General features: G+C 35.9%; 1 protein-coding gene across 2 annotated transcripts in view; it reads left to right on the forward strand.

Moving 5' to 3' along the window:
- ESF1 (ESF1 nucleolar pre-rRNA processing protein) overlaps positions 1-17,895 on the forward strand; it is a 98,966-nt gene that overhangs the window by 65,709 nt on the left and 15,362 nt on the right. For both annotated transcript variants that reach the window (XM_020986195.2, XM_020986203.2), the window contains exons 10-11: positions 7,782-7,903; positions 11,987-12,083. In XM_020986195.2, coding sequence (XP_020841854.1) covers positions 7,782-7,903; positions 11,987-12,083 — 219 coding nt within the window. The remainder of the gene's footprint in view (positions 1-7,781; positions 7,904-11,986; positions 12,084-17,895) is intronic.

Consider the following 17,895-nt stretch of genomic DNA (forward strand, 5'->3'; position numbering starts at 1 on the left):
AATTACTTCCACCTCTACTTTGACACCCTTTAACTCCACAATGAACAAGTAATGCCCTTCATTTAGGGTGGCTAAACAGACTTATGTGGATGTGATGGGAGGCGGTGCATTAAGGAATGACAAACATAAATTCCCAGAAACAGAAAGATGAATATGAATTGATGCAGAGTAAAGAAAACAAGAAAGACTATATACACTGATGACAATAATGTAAATAAAGTCAATACTAAGCCAAACTGAGTCATTATAATAGCTAGTATTGGCCTTGGAGATCAGATAAAGAAACTGTGGAGTAAGAGAATGGTTTATATAGGGTGGTCAAAAATCTAAGTGCAGTTTTCAACTTTAGTAATTAGTAAGTAGCTAATTAACTTAATGCTTAGTAACTACTAACTTTAACAAGTAAAGCTTAAGACTCTACTGAGAGTTTTGAGACACACCCTGTACATTGTCAAACACAATCAACAATCATTAATTCACCTCCTGTTGTATTGGCTTAGGTGCTGTCACATGAACACCTTGGTTGTTTTTGTTTAACTTTTTCTTTTTGTACAAGGGAGGGTTTATTCTCTAGGGCTAAGGGATGATATATCCTGAAAGTGACTGATGGAAAAACAAAAGGCATCAATAAATCTTTTAAAAGAAAGTAATCAGGAGACACTGGACATGACAGTCATCGATAATATAATAAAAAAGTAAAATTACTTAGGTTTCACCAGACAGGATTTCTCTGGAAAATTGCAGCTCATTTAACATCCCCACAATTTCTCCTGAAGTAAAGGCCCATCTTTTTGATGCCAGTATTCTTCCAGTAGTGTTGAATAACAAAGAGGGACATAGAATATCACAGTCTTTGACAAACTGAAATTAATCACTCAAAGGCTAATAGGGAGGGAGGTGCATCATGGGGATGAGTAGATTTCAACACATTACAAATGAAATATGTGGAAGAAATGGTATAAGGAATATCATTAGAGAAATATATTCTTTAAAAAAAGATGGGCTTGTCATGTAGCAGAAGTAAGGAATAAACTGATGGAGAGTCCATGTGCTCTGCTGCTATCAACATTATCAAGAGAATGTTAGAAAGGCCTTGACATGTTTATAGAACATCTTATGAATCTCTTTTAATTTTTGTGTTATTCCTACCTTTTTTATTTTTGCATCAGTATTTCCTAACATATCATACTCTCTTCCCCTGCCTAGTTCATCATAGCCTATCCCATGTGCATTATAACTATTTAGCATTCAGTTTCTTTTGTTGTTGTTGTTGTTCTTTTGGTTTACATTACATTAGTAGCATATATTCGTATATATTGTTTTCTTGGTTTCAGTTACTTCACTTTACATCAGTTCCCACACTTCTGTGAATTCTGTATATGCAAAATAATCTATTACTTTTCACATATCACATTTCATTTAGCCATTCCTTAGTCATTATCTGTTTTGTTTTGCACTTCTTCATTTTTTGATGAATTGTGGGATGATATGTTTCAGAATCTCATGGTATAAATAGCCACGAATAGGCCATATCTCCATTGTTGAAGAGCCTACCTGTGTGGATGACATTATATATCCATTGAAGAGTATGGAAGAAAAGATAAATAAATAAAACAAAAAAATGAATACAAAGGACAGTGCTAAACGTAGTTAGGAATGGATGAAGATGTCTTTTCCATAGTGGAATCTCACATGGTTAAGAAAGCAACATTGCAGGGAGAAGTGGGACAAAGATTTGACTTGATAACAACACTCGGTCTTTCAATGCCTGAAATCCTTCAAACATAATTACCTGGGTAGGTTCTTTCACAGACCAGGCTGTTTTATCACACATTATAACCCTCCCTAATCTTTGAAACTAAAAACCAAAATTTGTAAATATTCCCTATTGTCTTCTCAAGTATTTGTTGAAAGATAATATATTTAGATCAGAAGTAAGATTTTGAAATGAGAGACTTGCATTTTACAAAACCCAGTGGCAATCCCCAAGTTAAATTACTCCGAGTTGTTCTTGTTGTACTCTTTGAAGTATACTTCCAAGTATTTTAAATGAAAAAGGTCAGGAAAAGTTTTTTTTTATATGGGTGTTTCTTGTGTATAAATTATTTCCAAAAGAGTTCTGGGTGGATTGCTGTTTAATTATTGTTGTCATAATTGGGTCGTCCAATTTTAAAGATTTTTAGTTCCTCAGCTTTTGGATTATTGATGTTGTTTTTCTGAAGTTGGGTGGTCCCAAGAAGTAAAAATAATTTTTTTAACTTCTAAAAATATATTTTGTGTGAAATTGAAAACCCTTATGATAGTTATTTTTTAGGCAGTCAAAATAGTGATTAAAATCAGATGGGCTTATAACTATCTCCTAAAAAATGTTTCTGAATAAATGCCAAGAGGCATCTAGGATGGGTGTCTTTTTAAGAACTTTGAATATAAACACTTTTGTTCTGCGGAGAGATTTAAATGATCGCATGGTGACAATGAGAACATAACATTCTTAAGTTATCCTAGTGTTGTGTAATTGCCTAATTTCTAATTCATTTTTCATTCCTTTACTATGTCAGTGTCTTTAGTGAAATTGATGCAAGCAAATAAGATTCTATACTTAGCTGAAGGAGAAACATTATCTTTGTTGTTGTAACTTCATTAAAATTAGCAAAATAATTATTTTTTTATAATTTCAGAATAAGGTCTTTTTCAGTTGAATTTTGGGAACCATTTTGAATCAGATATGCATTAGACACAAGAGATTAAAGAGTGTTTGATATGACTGTGAGTTTTTCATAGTAGATAATCAAGTGAGTGTTTATTATTTATTATGTACCTAATACTATAATAAGTACTATGTAATACAGGAGCATGAGTTCCTGCCCTCCAAGAGCTTAATATGTAGTTCATGATTCCATGAATTTGATTTTAAATATTTTATGATTATTTTAGTATAATTGGTTTCCTTTGCAATTCTATTCATTTAAAAACTTTAATCTGAGGACTTTGCAGACTTCACCAGACTACCAAAGGTATCCATCACACAAAAAAGTTAAGAATCCCTATCTAGTTGGAAAGAAAAGACATATGATGCATGAAGCCAGTAGTGAAAAAAATATATATATTTTTCTATCAGTACAGAATGATTCCGGACAGACTATTAACAAGTAAAACAGACTATAATTATATATTATGTAATAAGAAGAATAAATGTTACCTCTTTGAATAGAATTGTGCATACTGATAAGTACTAAAGTTGAACATTGAATTTGAATTGCTTAGGCTCATCTAATTCCCCTGAAAGATGCTAAGAATGGGAGTTGACACTAAGATAAACTCTTTTAAGTCATCCAGGTGTTTACTTGAAACTCTTCAGACAGTAAGGGATCCAAGAGTACCACTACCAGTAGTCATCAAATGTTTTCATTACAGTGAGTGAAAGTGGGCAGAGTTTACTATGCAATATGTCCTTCAGGTTACATATTCCCTCTAACATATAAATAAATAATGAAATCTTGATTGATAAGAATGAATAAGAACAGGCTTTAACTAATTGAATTGTGGAGTTAACAGGGTTAACCAGAAAACCACTTTGATCTATCAGAGATTGTGGTGTTGGATGATTCATTTTCTTGTAGAAGCACGCAAAGAATGTTGATGTTAAAAATATTTTTCATAGAAGAATTTTTACAGTAATGATGTTGTAAAGACAACTTTGGAAGACTGAAGAACTCTGATCAACTCAAAGACCAACCAGAGAATTTATAATCAACCATGCTGTCTGTCTCACTTTTAGAAGTGATGAACTCAGAGTGCAGATTGAGGCATGATTTGTTTGTTTGGGGGCAGGGGAAGGGGAGGAAAGGCCGAGAGGGATGGGAAGGACATGGCTATTGTGAGAATTTTTCTTGACTACAAAAAATGTTCTCCCTTCCTCAGGTCTTTTTTTCCTCTTCCATCCATCTTCTACATAGCTACTAGATAGATAGATAGATAGATAGATAGATAGATAGATAGATAGATAGATAGATAGATAGATAGATGGATGGATGGATGGATAGATTTTTTTTTTAAAAGGTTTGACTTATGTTACTGCCTAGGGAGCTTACAGTAGCTCTCTCTTACCTCTAGTTCCAATCTACTTTGCAAGGCTTTTTCACATTACTCCCATTCATGCACCCTACAGTCTAGTCCAAATGGCGTATTTGCAATAGCCCAGGACAAGGTGTGATGACCACATATAGAAAGGTTCATATGCAAGAAATATTGTGAATGTAGAATTGACAGGGCTTGGCAATTGATTGGCTATGTGTAGTGAATGAAAGCTTTTAGAAATGATTCAGTAATGGACCACATCTTGACCTTTTCACAATTACTTGAAAATTGTAGAGGATGTGAGATCTCACTGTGCATTATTGCTTGTCAAACATTTGATTCAGTATAACAAAATGCCGTCTTACAGGCTCTTTTTCAATAAAGTGTGTCTTATCCACGCATCAAAAATCTTCCAAGATTCTTTGAAAGACAGAACAACAAAAATAATCCCATTCAGTGATTCTGATCATAAAAATAAAAAGCAACATAAATCAGGAAATAAATGATCACTAAAAGTGCTCCCACTTTGATGGAGAGATTCCAGCAGAGAGTCCAGGTTATAGAGGAATTTCTGTTTGTGGATGATATTGTGCTTAGGATCATAGAGTTAGAGCTGGAAGGGGAAGTTCATCTGTTCAATGCCTACATTTTATAGCCTAGAGAAGGTGAAGCAGCTTGCCCAGGGTTAGAGTTTAGACTCAGGTTTTCTCATTCCAAGTCTGTTGTTTTTCTCCCTGAGCCATGCACAACATAGATGACATCGGCTGCTGAAAAGATTCATAATCACTTGAGTGTTTTTGCTTTATTGTCTATATTTTGATCATTATAATTGTATCAATAATTAGGCGGGCTCAGATTTAAATAGAGGAAAGTTTCATTTCCTCAGATAACTAAAGAGCTCCTCTAATGATCCTAAGCTTCACTTAAAAGCAGAGGCACATTTTTAATACCAACGTTCTACCTGCGTTGCTTTATGACAGCAAGACATAAAATGAAATCATTTCTGAAGAATAAAAAATTCATTTTCCAGAAGGCCATGGAGAGGTGTGTGGTAGATATGAGCAGGCTACAATATATAATGAGGAGTTTGGAAGAAAAATTGAAGTAAAAGATGTCATCAAGAAAATATATGATAAGATGGGCTGGCCACATGGCATGGACAAGGGCTACCTGGTGTACAGAAGTGTCCACTGGTATCCTCTTGATGCAAGGAGAAAGTGAAGGCCTTCAGTCCTTTGGTTGGAACATCTGTAGCACGTTTATCTGAGGATGTGGACCAGTTGTACAAATGGGCAGGCATGGAATGGTTGCCATCTCAGTTACTGAAAGGACATCTATATTGATGAAATCACAGATCTATTTGAATTGCACATGCCTTAGAGACAGCTGGTGGCTTGGATAGAGCACTGAGCCTAGAAGCAGAAAGACTTGTGTACAAATTTGGCCTCAGATCCTTTCTAGCAGCGTGACCCTGGCCAAGTCATTTAACCTCTGTTTACCTCAATTTCCTCAACTGTAAGATGGGGATAATAATAGCACCTACCTCTCAGAGTGGTTGTAGGATTCGAATGAGATAGTATTTGTTAAAATTGTAGTAATTGATGGTATTTGTAAAGTGCTGGCAGCTGGCATATAGTAAATGCTACATAAGTGTTTATTCTCTTCCCTTCCTTATCTACAATTCAGTGGTTGATGGTATGTAAGGAATAGAATTGTCATCTGTCATCCTGATATAAATCCTGTGGTGTTTGTCAATCAGTGATTTGGTTTACTTTGATTTTGTTTGGTATTCCCATGCCTTTGTCTGATACTTTTCTTTTTGGTGTCTATTGAATTTTATTATGCTACCTCTTCAAACTATTATCATTCTGTTTTATCTCCCTTATATTTTGGCACTCCTATCTCCTCATATTCCTTGAAATAAGATGCTTATAAAAAATGAGACTACTTATTCCTTAATAATGAAGTTGAATAAGGTTATGTCAGAGGACTTGAGCTAACTACTACCCACTCTCCTCTGAATGCCCCCTTTTTATGCTGCTGTTACCTTCTGCCATGTTTGACCCCCTTCACTACCATAACACTACCCCCTAAAAATTACCTCTCCTTAAATTTCTCATGGCATTTAGCTCAACTGTCCCCTGATCCTACTATATTCTACCTTATATCATACTTATTTTGTACTAGTCATATTCTTCTCTCTCACCTTTTCTTCCATTAAATTGTAATCTCCTTGAAGAAATTGTTGGGTTTTTGTCTTCTTCCTTTATCACAGGATTTTTATATATAGTATGAGTGTGATGAAAGCCAAGTTTTATACGTAAGAAAACTAAGGCTGAGTTTATGTTACAGAGCCAGGAGTCAAATCCATGTCTTGTGATTCTAGGTTTCATACTTTTTCTTTCCCAAATTTCTACTACACATGAGTTAGAATCAGTCACGGGCATGAATCAAGCTCATTACACAGTCTGTTTCACTCTGTAACAAAGCTTAAAAATCTTCGGATAATGTTGGACTAAAGGGAGAGTGTAAGTATTTTTCTTCAGGGCACCCTATTAATGTCGTGTAATAAGTTTATGCTTATTTAGTTTAGGGAAACCAGCTTTTGTTAATTATCACTCCAAGTCAGCTCTGATGAATCCTTTAGCTTGGGTCATTATTGATACTCATTGCAGTCTTTTGGGGTCTTTTGTTTGTCAGTGATACTGGAGAGAACCTCAAATGTCATAGGGCCCAGTGAATAGCATCAAGGCATGAATTACTTGTACAGGTTCCCTAACATATGGTCTTATGGCTTCTGCTGAGAAACCTACAATGATGGGGATCCTAATACTACTTAAAAGGCAACCCATTCCATTGTTGGAAAATTCTGATTGTTAGGATATTAGTTCTTATACACAAATGCTAAAATTGATCTGTGGTATCATTAATTTGGTCATTCCCTCCAACAGAGCAGACTGCAAACCATCCATGCCTGACAGTCCTGTAAAACTCATTCATGTTCTCCCAGAAACTTTCCACAGAGTCAGTCCAATGTGCTGGAGGCCTTCCTTAATTCTCCCATATTTTAAGAATACCAGGGGAGTATTCTGTTTAGCCAGCTGTCTTCCTTTACTCTTCTTTTTTGCCTGTTTTATAGTTCTGACTGAGATCCTTTATTCTTGTCATTGGTTATATGTTGCAGCTTTGCATTACCCTTTGTAATAGTTATCTGAATAGTTCTTCAGAGGCAGTGGTATTCTACATCTTACTGCTGCATAGCAATACCAGTAGAATTTTATAGTTTGATGTAGTCAATGCAAAGTCATCTGCAAACAGCAGCTGCTAGAAGACCTTTCCACAGATAATCCCTTCTCAGCCTAGACTTTGTGCTGGGTCTCCTCCATCATAGTGGTGAATAACTTTGGCAAACATACATCTTACTGTGTTGTGATTCACCTGATGTATATCATGAGAAGGTTATTGAATAGGGTCATTTCTGTTGCTCCATCTTCCAAGCAGTCCTTGGATCTTGATGTAAGGATGGGAGACCTTTAAAAGAGCCTATAAGGCAGCATATTGTCATAGTTCTGTCCATCTGAACCATCTCAATTAAACTTACTTCTTCCGTATGACAGATTGTCAGAAATTTGAAGGCTTTTTACTTTCTACAGAAAGATGGTGGTAAGAACATAAATTATTTTATTCTTTGGATTTTTCTACAGGTCTTAAAGAAAGTGCTGAAGAGATGGTCAAAAACAAGTTGGAAGGAAAAGATAAACTGACTCCTTGGGAACAATTTTTAGAGAAAAAGAAAGAGAAAAAAAAACTGAAAAAGAAGCAGAAGGTATGTTTAAAAATATTTCTTTTTGAACATATTACTCTGCGAAATTACAGCATACTTTATTATTTAATAATTATTTAAGCATACCACCTAAGTGCATTTTTCAGAAGTAAAACTATTGGCACAATCAGGTTAGCCAGTAGTATAGTGAGGTAGGTGTAAGTCCACTCTAGGTATATTGGTGTTTGGAGTTAGTGGAACATTACTGCAGATGTATAGTTCACAAAATAAGGTCGGCCTTCAGCTTATAGTAGTTAAGCTTTAGTTGTTGTGTTCAGCTAGTTAAGCCTCACCATAGTAGATGCATTGGCAAGATGGCAGGAGCAGCATTCTGCCTAAATTGTCTCCTCACTATCTCACCTTCATTCTTTATACCCTTGCATTTGCACAGTTGTTTTGTCCAAGAGGTCCTCCATTATTGGCTCAATCCACTAGCAGCAGTTGTAGAAGGGAAAGAGACAAAGTAGCAGACAGGAGAAAATGTCTTGCGATTAAAAGTAATACATGTAACTGCCTCTAGTTATTGGCAGATTTGCATTGTAGACCATTATAAAGAAAAATTGAAAGGATTTTACCAGTAGTCATACCTTTAGAATAAATATATATTCTCCAGATGCAATTACTTTTGACTCATACTATTCATTTGGGTTTATAAATTCGAGTGTATATGGATGGGGAAAGAAGAAGCCAATCTTGCTTTATAATCTCATCCTGTGTGGGAAAAAAGGCAGTATTCTGAGTCTTCAAACCACTGTTACAAAGCAGTATGCCCTATCTATGGCTTCAATGGAAAGATATTTCATTTTGTATGTATGGGGGATGCAGCCTTTGTGTTTAGCTGCCATTCAAACAAGTTTTAAGGCTTTTGACACTGTGAAGCAATAACATGGTGACAGATGAGGAACAAAAATAACAACTCAGGTTGATTAATGGCAAATACAAATGTCTTATAACCTTAGAGTTGGAAGTATAACTACAGTGGTTGAGAATATAGAAACTCAGAAAAGCAGAAAGACTTTGTACTTTGACACTCACTAAAGCCCAACAAACTTAATGTCTAATGACCGTGCTTGCTATAGGGAAATTTATAAAGAAAAAAAAGAGAGAATAACAAAACTTAAACATGCCCAGATCAATTTATTTAAAAGTTACTAAGGAGTCCTAAATATTTCTAAAAGTCTTCTCCAGGGTATCATTTAAAACCTACTCCCCCCAAAACTTTTCTGGATTCCTAGACCCTATAACAATATTTATTCACCTACTAATTTGTTGTAGTGTGAAAATATGGCGGTCATGACAAGAAGATAAGAATTTTATACAGTAAAGTATAGTTATGTTGGTTCTGTGTATGTTTGCTTTGGTATCTGATTTCCTTGATTTACGTTTTAAAAAATTGCATAGCATATCATTTACTTGATTAAATATAGTGCTTTTCATCTTTTTCATTAAAAATTGGGTGTTTGCCCTAACCATTATAGCTGTGGGATAGTTTCAGCATAATTGCAGAGTTAGTGGCCATGACAAAGCCTGACAGCATCAACTCAGAATACCAACATATGCCCAAAATAAAGTTTTTAAAAACAGAAGCAGAGGGGAAAGGAAAGAAATCCTTACTGGGAATATTATTCCAAAGAAGAGGAGAAAGAGCGACTGAAGAAATGATTAAATAAAAACAAAACAAAAAGCTCCAACACAACAAATAAATATTATGGAGTTGAGGAAAAGTAATCATCAGAGGAAAAGAATTAATACAACAGTTGGATACTCTCGCCCCATCAAAACTAGACCTACCACAAGAATCTTAAACGTGGTTAATAAGATTATAGAAATAAAGATGCAACCAATAAAGATGGAATAATATTAATAAGGGAAGAACAAAGATGAACTTATACATTGGAACTGTAGCTGGAAATTTTTAGTAATATGATAGTTCTCTTGAGGAGGAGTATAGTTTATGTAAAAGACAAAAATTCCAAGAGTAAGGAAATGAAAAAATAAAACAACATAAATAGATGCAATTTAAGTTCCTTACAAATGAAATGCCCAAAAGACAGAGTTCAGTTCAAGAACCTGAAAATTATTAATCTCCCAGAAAAATATGAAGACTAGAATCAGAGTAATATTTTTCAGGAAATCAGCTAAGAAAATTTCCCTGACAATTTGCAAGTTAAAGCTAGATTTCAGAGTAGTAGAATATACCGAACATCTTTAGAGAGAAACTCCAAATCTAACTTACCCAGAAACATATAGATCATGTTCAGTATCAATCAGTATGTTTATTAAAGAGTCTACTATGTGCCAGGCACTGTGCTAAGTGATAAAATCTATAATAAGCCCTTCGAAAGAAAACAGTCATATCTCAGCAAGTACCTATTGGAATCACACAGGGTTTCTCATTTATGACAAGGAATGATGAATACAGTACATAAAAAGCAATGGAAATCAGCAGTGCTCCAAAAATTGTCTTAACTATAAAATCTGAGCATATTCATTTATGAATGCAGAATTTTTTTTTTTAATGCAACCAAAGAATTCAAACATTTGTACGTAAGAATCCAGTACTAAGTAGGGCCTTTGGCATACCAAACAACCACAAAGCAAAACCTTAATAAAATAAATAAGGCTTTAAAACAAGGAATGAATAAATGGTGGCTTGTGTGTAAACATCTGTATGTACATATGCTTAGGACACTAAGGAAACAGTGACCAAGAACTAAGTGGGAAACCCCACAGAAGGTAGTAATGAATAGATAATAGTGGGGGGGTGGGGGAGATTGAGGATAGGAATTTTGTACTTTGGATGTAAATATAGTAGATTAAGAACAGCAAATGAAGAGTTGGGAATTGAGTTAATTACTAAATTACACTATTTATCTGAAACTAGGAAAAGATGGAGAAGTTTGGAAAAGAATCCATCAGCAAAAATAGAATCCAGCAGGCTATAGTATGGGTAGAAGAAGGTCAAAGAGAGAGAGTGTGTGTGTGTGTGTGTGTTACACATCTCTAAATATTCTAAGCATAGCATTGGATTAGTTATTAGTAAAATATGGTACACTACCTTATGCTAAGTCCTATATCACCTTTTGCCTAGACTATTACAGTAGCCCTCTAATTGCTCTACCTATTCAAGTCTTACTCCACTCTAATCCATACTTAGCACAGCTGCCAAATTAATTTTCCTGAAGTCTAATTTTCACCATGTTACTCCCCTGCTGAATAAATTCAAAATAATGTTATAACCTGGCCCCCTCCTACCTTTCCAACGTTACTTCCTTCCACTCACTCCATGGTCCAGGAGAACTGGCCTTCTTGCTATTGCTCACACACAACCCCCTCATCTCTATGTCTTTGTACAGCCTGTCCCCTTTGACCAAAAAGCTATTGCTACTGCTGAATTCATCTTATAAAGCTCAAAAAATATTATCTTTCTTAAATCCATACAGCTTATCCAAATGGCTTTCTTATGTATTTAAAAAATAGAATTTTATAATATTCTTTCTGAGCTTTGTGGTGCAGAAATTTTACACTAAGATCAGATTATTTAGTTAAAGTCCAATTTACCCAAATGTCATATTGCTTGTCTATATTGTTTATTTTGTACACTTGATTTTGTGAAGTTGACTATACTACCGAAGTACTAGATACTTCAGGACTGGAAACTGAAAGGAGCACAAAATAACCTCAAGCAAGTTAGAATTTAAATGAAAATCAAAACAACAGTTATAACACCAGTACTATACTTCAGGCTACTAATGCTTACTGTTCTTACTATGACTAATATGGGGTGATTTGGAAATTGGGTAAAGATCCTATGTATTAATCTGCTGAAAAGAATGACCTAATGTTGGGATTATATCAGAATTATACTTTGAAATTTTAATATGTAAATAATTCTCAATTTTTTTAATCTGGCTAGTTTTAATGTTAAAAGTTAAACTCATAATAGTTCTTTTAAATAAGAAAACAATGGGAAATTAAGTTCTTTTGCTTTATATCAACAATAATAAGCAGTATCCAATATTTTTCCATGTATTTGTGTTACTGCACTTGGCATTATAACATCTAAAGTACTGTGTTTTTGTTTAGCTACAGTCTGTTAATGAAAAAGAGACCAGTGAAGATGAGCTTCCGTCTGATGTTGACTTGAATGATCCATACTTTGCTGAAGAAGTTGGAAAAATAGGTAAGTCGGTGTTTATACTTTTTCACTGGATTAAGAATTAGGTTAAGATGAAAAAAAGAATAACTTGGAGCCGTTTAGTTTTTAGAAACGCAGTAAATTCCATAATTCCTTGAGTGTCTCAAAAGTATTTCTGTCATTTCTGAGATAAATGAACCTGATTAGAATGGTCCAGTTTGCTCCCTTGCATACATATCAGAACCAGCATGGCTGGCATGATGGAAAGAATGCCAAAATGGAAGTCAAAGTTTGGGTCTCAAGTCTCTACTGTAACACATCCTATCTCTGTTGACTGTGGGCAAGTTACTTAAACTCTCTGAGCTTCCATTTCCTCATTTAAAAAGAGACTAATATTTGCACTGTATACTTCAAAGAGTTGTTGTGTGAGGAAAATGCTTTTAAAAGCTTACAGTATGACCTTGGGCAAGTCACTTAACCCCTATTGTCTCACCAAAAAAAAAAATACCACCTTACAGTGCTACTTAAATGTGTACTATTGTCATGTACACTCTAGACTAAACAGTATAAGGCTACTAATCACACAGTTAATTTAACTAATTGCAAAGATTGCTGAATTTGGCATCAGGGGATAAAGGTGACCTGAGGCCTGCTTTCCTTATTTTTAAGATGAAGGAATTGGATTAGATAACCTCTAAGACTTCTTGCAGACCTAAATCTTTGATCCTATGACCCTGGGCTAGACTCAGGAGCCAAAAAAGATCTTGCAAGCTAAAACAATAGACTAAATCTATTAAGATTAAATACAATAGGCATAAATATAAAGTCTTACACCTGAGTTCAAGAAATCAAGGTGACAGCTTCAGTTTACTTGAAAAAGATCCAGGAGTCTTAATAGACTTTTAGAAGCTCAGTATGAACCAACAGTATAATAGAGCAGCTAGAGAAGTGAATAAGATATTTGGCTATATTAAAGTAGTTACAGCTTTTAGGAAAATAAACTATGGGAGGACATGAATAAGAATCCCACTGGATAATTTTTAGAGGTAACGTGCAAATCAAAGAGATCATAAATCCACTTGAGTTTTTAAGGATTCTGCTGTACTTCCTTGTGGTAAAACTAGGCAGCCCATAAAGCATTTTTAAAGCACATTCTTTGTGCCAGGTATTGTGTACTAGATGCTAGTGATGCAAGGACACAAATGAAACAGCCCCTGTATTCAAGTAGCTTATCTTCTGTGAGAGAAAAGATATATGTATATGGAATTTTGTGCAAATTATTGAGAACAATTATTTTTATGTTATTTACTTTTTGACAGCATTATGTGTGTGCGTGTAGGCTGACTCAAAATGTCTGATCTCAGCCAGAATGAAACTTAAACAAGTTTCCCCAAATTTAGTTAGGTCTCTGTCATTTCAGTGCTGGACTGCTAGATTCTGTGCCATACGTGCTTGTTTCATTGCTTTCTTTTGTTTTGCTTTTAATTCCATTATTTTTAAGAATGATTGTTACTCCATGGTCATGTGAAAAAGTTGTAGTTCTCAGAGAACATATTTCATTGATATTATACTACCTGTTTTGGGAATTCAGCCTTTTTAAGGATCATTCAAACCAACAGTAAAATAAAATCAGTCACACAGAAGAACAAAAGAAAGCATGGTTGGAAATGAAAAACAGTGTCAAGAATAGACAAACTGTTGTTAAGAAGCAATCTAATTAATCCTCAGAAAACAAAGACCTTAAAAAAGACCTGATAGCTGAAGATGTTGTTATTGATTCCTCTGCAGGCCTTACAGGCTTCTTGACATTAGAACAGTGAGAAGATTAGTTTTTTTCTTGTTGTTGTTTTTTAATAGCTGTTAATAGTTGCTATGAATAAATAATGCATATCACATACAAGACAATACAAAGGCTAGAGTCCTAAGGATTGGAAAAGAGAACTTTTTGGTCAGTCAGTAAGCATTAAGTGCTTACTCTGTGCCAGGCACTATGCTAAGTGCTGGGAATATAAATACTACCAGAAATAAACAGTACCTGTCCACTAAGACCTTACATTCTAATGGAGGAAGACAGCCTATAAAAGAAATCTGAAAGGAGGTAGGGCAGGGTACCCGACCTGGTACATGGTTAAGAAAGTTCACAGAGTCAGGAATACAGCTTGGAGAGGAACACAGGCATGGCTGCCCTGGTCCAGGAATTAGCCAGTCACAGGAAGACTCCATGGGGACAATGTAGGCAGAACACTCCAGGATGAAAAGATTTCTGTAACAGGATAGGAAAAGTCCAGAGAGTCAGGACTGCTGCCTGAATAACAGGGTTTCTGTTTTGGGCTGGAGGAGTAAGGGGGGGGGGGTTGTTTTTTGACAAAACTCACTTTTACATTCAGGGTATACCAGAACTGTTATGGGAAAAAAATCTAGGGGAGGGAGGAAAGAAGAAAGAATTTATTAAACACCTACTATGTTCCAGACACTGAACTAATAAACACTTTATAACAATTATCCCATTAGACCCTCACAACTACCCTGGACATTATTTCTGGCAGTTTTGTTCATTCATTTCAGTTGTGTCCAACTCTTTGTGACCCCCATTTGGGGTTTTCTTGGCAAAGATATTGGAGTAGTTTGCCATTTCCTTTGCCAGCTCATTTTACAGATGAGGAAACTGAGGCAAGCAGGGTTAAGTGAGTTGCCCAGGGTCACACACTTAGTATCGGAGGTCATATGTGAACTCTTCCTGACTCCAGGGACAGCACCCTATCCTCCGCGCCACTTAATTGCCCCTGTTTCTAGCTGACTTGTGCCCAAATACAGAGTATGGTATTAATATTTTTCTTCTACATATAGTAGGGGACCAGATGTGTAAGAGATATTGTGAGGGTAGTGTCCCTAGAATGGAGAGAGATGATTTTGGCATAAAGATGAGTTCCGCTTTTTGAGCATGTTGGGTTTGAGACTGTTTTTCCACTTGAAAACGTCCTGTAGGGAATTGGTGATACAGAACTGGAACTCAGGAGAGTGCCTAATCCTAGGACATAGAGGTCTTAGAGCTATACAAAAATATGGTAGCTAGCCCCTTGGGAGCTGATAAGATGACTGAGCAGTCAGTGTAGGAAGCACAAGAGAAAAAGGCCCCAGAAAGCTTTGCAAGGCTTGATGTGGATGATAATCTAGCAAAGAAGATCGAGAAGGAACACACAGACACTTTACATAGTGCCTTCTCTATGAGATTACCTTGCATTTATACTGTATATATCTTTTATGTGTTTTTGGCATATTGTCTCCACCATTAGAATGCGAGCTCCTCAAAGGTAGGGACCATGTTTTTTATTTGTATACCCAGAACTTTGAGCAGTCCTTGGTCAGCACTTAATGAATATTTGTTGACTAATAAGCTAATAGAAATTTATGGTGGAATGTATGAATGAAAAAGCATTAATTAAATGCTTATGTGCCAGGTACTCTGCTAAACCCTAGAGAAACAAATGGAAAAAGTTAGACAATCCCTGCTCTCTAGGAGCTCACATTTCAATTAAGTGAGATAACACATGAAAGAGAGTTCAGCTGCAGGGCAGATGTCAACCTAGTTAACTTGGCTATTTGATGTCTCACAGCACCACCATTCAGAGCACATCTGAAGTGCTATAGTTGAGTTCTGGGCACGAAATTTTAGGAAAGACATTGATAACCTGGAGAATCTCTTCAGAAAAAAACAGCCAGAATAGTGAAAAGACTTGACTCCATATTATATGAGAATCACTTGGAGAGTGGGTGTTTAGTCTTGAGAAGTGAAAACTCAGTAGAGACATGAAAGCTGTCCTCAAGGATTTGAATTACTATTTATGAAGAAAGGATTAGACTTTCTCTTTGGTCTAGACCAAGGGTAGGGAACTTGTGGCCACGAGAATTCAGTCAGAGGGCTGCATTTGAGGACCTAGAGGGCTGCATGTGGCCTTGAGGCCACGGGTCACAACTCCTGGTCTAGATCATGGAGTTTGGAGCACTGGGTAGTTTGCAAAGAAACAAATGTAGACTCGATGTCAGGAAAAACTTTCTAATAATTAGAGCTATCCGAAAGTGGAATTGGCTATCTTAAGAGGTAAAGGGTTACCTATCACTGGAAGTCTTTCAGCAGAGACCGATGATATGTTAGTATAGGGATATTCTTTCAGGTGTGGTTTGGATCAGTTGGCTAGTGTGGTTCTTCCATCTGTGAAGTCTGTAATTCTGAAATACATCAATTGCTACAGAGCCTGACATATCTAATGAATTGGAAATGCTTTAGAAGGTGCTTTATAAATTATAGTAATTAAAATCAAGTGTGTATATAGAGACAGCGTAGTCTTGTGTAATAGTATTGGAAAGCAGAAGGCCCGAATATCCATCTCAGCCCTGCTCCTTTGTGACCATAGGTGACCTGAGCAAGTCATTCAGCCTCTATGGGTTTGTTTCCTTTTATGTAAAATGAAGGGCTGGGATTTGATGATCTGCAAGATCCCTGCCAGCACTAGGTGGGTAACAGGCATTTATTTATTAAGTTCTTATTGTGTGCCCAGGACTATGCTATGCATTGGGGATACAGATAGAAGAAGAGCAGTCACCTTACAGTGCCCATGTGCTAATGGGGAAGACAGCATATTAATAGGGTTGGAGGGGAGGGTGAGATAAGAGGTGGGATGTGGTGACAAAATCCTTAGAGTCAGATGCCATAAGTGAGAGGGGAATAAAGTATCGCTGTCTGTGCCCATTCCCCAAAAGTAATTCACCAGTGGAAGAAAGGCTCTGTCATGACAGAAGAACATTGCAAGGGGAGAGAACAACTGAATCATGCGGTAGAGTCTTTAAAGTCAAAAGTACATCTAGAGTAGTAATAATAACAATAACTGACTTTTATGCAGTGCTTCCAAGTTGCAACATATTATTTCAGTTGAATCTGAAAACCTTGTGAGGTAGGTACTATGGATTTCATACCCCCTTGTTGCTCTCAGATAAAGAAACTGAGGCTGAAAGGTTGTGACATACTGGTGGTCACACAGGTGTCACATATTGAGTGATAACCAGGTCTTCCTTTTTCACAAGTCTAGCACATAATTCAGTCACACTCTCTTTTTTCTAAACCCATGAACTTGTAAACTGCCAACCTCTGTTACTATGCCACTTAATAGTCCTCCACTCTTTTATTCTTTGCTGAAATGCATGCTTTAGTTACTTGAAACAGACAGAGGAACACTTAGATAAATCATTTTGGAGACCAACATAAATCTAATTAATCTTTTCTACTTTTCCTTTCCATTCTCCCCTACTACTTCTCATCCTCCCCTAAAATTGGATATTTCTCACAAAACATACCCCCAAAAGCCATGATGCTGGGACAGAGCCAAACTGGCACAGGAAAAAGACTCATTTTATGAATTTTCTCTACTTTTTGTCCCTGGTGACTGGTAGGCCAAAGTGGCTCTCAACATGGAAATCTACATTACTTAAAATTATTTCCTGGTGGTTATATCTTTAAGTACTGACATCATACTGGTGAAAACAAGATTAAGGTGTGTAAAGAAAGATAATGTGTAATAAGTGAGATTCTTGCAAATTGGAAAGGAAATGGAAACTTTGCCTACTCTGCTTTTTTTCGTACCTGAGCAGTTATTTCCAGGAGATGATGGATTTGAGCCTTATCCTCTGATTTCAGGAAACCAAGTTTGCATTGGAGATATATAAAAGATTGTAGTTTCCTTGTTCTAGTTACAAAGTTTTCTTTCGTTGGTGTAGTTATTCAGGTTGGTTATAGAGCTTAGGATAAAGTAGTAAGATAAATTCAGTGATTTTGTGCCTTTTTATATATTAGGATTCTTAGAAT

The sequence above is a fragment of the Phascolarctos cinereus genome, unplaced genomic scaffold (genome assembly GCF_003287225.1).
Source record: "Phascolarctos cinereus isolate Bilbo 61053 unplaced genomic scaffold, phaCin_HiC Scaffold_2;HRSCAF=192, whole genome shotgun sequence".
In the NCBI taxonomy this organism is placed as follows: Eukaryota; Metazoa; Chordata; class Mammalia; order Diprotodontia; family Phascolarctidae; genus Phascolarctos; species Phascolarctos cinereus.